This window comes from Medicago truncatula, chromosome 4 (assembly GCF_003473485.1).
Source record: "Medicago truncatula cultivar Jemalong A17 chromosome 4, MtrunA17r5.0-ANR, whole genome shotgun sequence".
NCBI classification, from domain to species: Eukaryota; Viridiplantae; Streptophyta; class Magnoliopsida; order Fabales; family Fabaceae; genus Medicago; species Medicago truncatula.
In genome coordinates, this window is record NC_053045.1 from 29,415,629 (window position 1) to 29,418,531 (window position 2,903).

The window sequence follows — 2,903 nt, forward strand, 5'->3', positions numbered from 1 at the left end:
ATTATTTATCAGTTAGCTTTACATTCCAACTTCAAGGTGAAGTTTATTAAGAGACAAGCGATCATGGTTGCTCATACTTTAGCTAGGGCGGCCTGTTCTTGGGCTAGTCACCGTATTTTTTATTCTTATCCTTCTTGTATTGAACATTGGTTGATTAATGATAATAGTTAACTTTACTTCGGTAAAAAAAAAAAAAAAAAAATCTATGCAATTGTAGGTTTGCTTGAAATCTAAAGATAAAATAGAACAAAAAGGGGTGATCCAATCTTAAAAGATTTACGTGTAACCAAAATAAGTTAAAGGACCAATCTTTTACAAACCTCAAACTTAAAGGACTTATATGTGACCAAAATAACTTAAAAGAAAAATGTGTTACAAACCTCAAACTTAAAGGACTCATGGTGTAATTTAGCCAACAAATTATTTAGATGCGTTTTCTTTTGAATGGGTCAAATTTTCTCTTTTGAATTATTGCAAGGGATTGGATCATCTCATTTTATTTATTGCTACGGACGTGGGTATTATTTTTTTAATATTTTAGAATTTTAAGTATATTTATTGCTAAGGACGTGGGTTTTATTTTTTAATTTTTTAGAATTTTAAGTATAGACTAAGTTGTCCCTATTGTTGATGGAGCCTATAAATACATGAAGTAATTTGTATTGTAATCAACACAAGTCTTTGGTATTCACCTTTCTTCAAAATGAATTCCCTTTTGTTCTTGTTCTTGTCCTTTTTCTTCCTACATTCATCTTTGGCAAATTTTGATTTCTACATGTTAAGTCATACATGGCCACCATCTTTCTGTTTGAAAAAAAATTGTAAAGGCAGATTACTTGGAAAATTTACTATCCATGGCCTCTGGCCTCAAAACAATTCATCGCCTCAGCCAGCTGGATGCACATCAAATTATACATTCAAAGCTGAAGATGTATGTTTTATTTCGATAGAAACCTTCATTTTTTCTTTTTTGGTTATATTGTATTTTTTTTTAGATTTAATAGCAATTTTCGCCCTCTAACTTTCATGAAGTTGCGATTTTTTTTCTCTAAGAAAAAAAACTACAAAACTGCTCCTTAAGTTTTGCAACTTTAACAGTTTTGGCCTCCCAAGGCCAATTTTTGGTAAAAAAAATAAATAATACGTGGCATCTCATTTAGAGTGTCGCGTTAGCGTAGACCGAGTCAAAATTGGCATTGGGGGTCAAAACTGTCACATATGCAAAACTTAGGAGGCAGTTTTATAGTTTTTTTCTTTGGGGGTTAAAACTGCTATTAAGCATTTTTTATGATCGAATGTTACATAGTAATCTTATTTTTTTTTTTTTTTTTTTCAGCTTCCTGCTAAACTTAAAACTGATTGGCCAGCTATAATCGGAGATGATACTGACTTGTGGAAGTATGAGTGGAATGAGCATGGCACTTGCTCCATGTTGACACCAAATGAGTATTTTAAGCACTCATTAGCTCTTTATGGAAAACCTGGAAAGAATATCAAAGATATTCTTGCCAAGGCAAAAATAAAAGCGGGAGAAGAACTCGTTAAGAGAACTGACATTGAGGCTGCTATAAAGAATCATATAAAAAAAGAGCCACAAATTGTTTGTGACCCTACAAAAGAATATTTGCTTGAAATAAGAATTTGCTACGATAAAAGCGATAACTACAAAGATTGTGCTAGTTATACAACAAGCTGTAATGAAGAAGTACGCTACCCATATCGTATAAAATTATAATAGTAGTAAATAAGATAAGAAAAAAAATAAAGTGAATAAAATTCTCTGGTTTGTACTACTCATATCAATGCCATGTATCTTTTGTTCATTCTAATCAACTTGGGATCTGTAGTTTAACAGAATGGAGGTCGTTTCTATTTCATTTAACTAGCATAACTATTCGTGTCTTGTACCTTCATCTGCAACGAGCTGATGAAACTTGACAGCCGGTTAAGTTATCACGTCTTAAAGAATTCATCATTTAGATAGTATACTTAGAATAACTGAACACGACTTGACTGTTAATTAATTCCAACAAATGAATAGGGGATTCGAAAAATTCTAATGTTGCTTAGAATTCTGCAACCAAAACAGGTAACTTGCTCTGTTGCAAATAGATAAAAATTGTAATCTCTTATCCCTCAACTCTTTTATTATTTTATTGTTCAAAAATAAGTAACGCGAATTGTTTGGACGAAACGACAATCTATGTGGATACGATACTCTACTGATCACATTATTATTTGGTAAACGATTTAGTACACTTGCCTAATCCGACCATCAAGTTTTTGGCGCCATTGTTTAGGTAGGCCCGCACGGCATTAAGAGGAGTCCAGTGTACCTTAGCTAGGAATTCATCGGTTATGTTACGGGATTGTACTCGAGGTTACTCCACCCGATACACTTTGTAAAATCAACTCAGATAAATGTATGTTAAACCATGATTTGCTATGTTATACTATGATATGATTATGATCAAGACAAGAACATGACATGATATGACACAAGTTATTTACAAGCTTCAACGATCTTAGGCGTGCACGATCGTTTAGGTATGCATGAGTTCACACATGTATAATCAATCAAACGGTTGTGTTATAGACACATGATAACCGTAAGTTTCCCCCGAGGTTACCTATAGCCTAGGACCTAGGTAGAACTCACTGAGACATTATGCCTCATCCCATTCCTTCATTTGTTTAGGTTCACAGGTTGCTCAAGGCAAAGGTAAGGAGAAGGCTTCAGATTGATCATGCTTGTTGGATTTTGTTGTGCTTGTGTCCTTTTGCTAATGTTATGTATTATGTACGAGTTGTAATGGACCTCGATGTTTCTTGTTCATTCGACTGATTATGTATATTATTGTAACACGTAGCTTGAGACAACTTTGTACTCTGAATCTCAACTT

At 33.4% G+C, this 2,903-nt stretch overlaps 1 protein-coding gene across 1 annotated transcript; it reads left to right on the forward strand.

Annotated features, from left to right (window-relative positions):
* Nucleotides 1–660: 660 nt before the first annotated feature.
* Nucleotides 661–1,857, forward strand: LOC25492409 (ribonuclease DdI). The gene is made up of 2 exons (XM_013600515.3): nucleotides 661–931; nucleotides 1,337–1,857. Exons 1-2 carry the CDS (start codon nucleotides 704–706, stop codon nucleotides 1,733–1,735), a joined length of 627 nt encoding a protein of 208 aa, XP_013455969.1. The 5' UTR covers nucleotides 661–703; the 3' UTR covers nucleotides 1,736–1,857.
* Nucleotides 1,858–2,903: the final 1,046 nt, after the last annotated feature.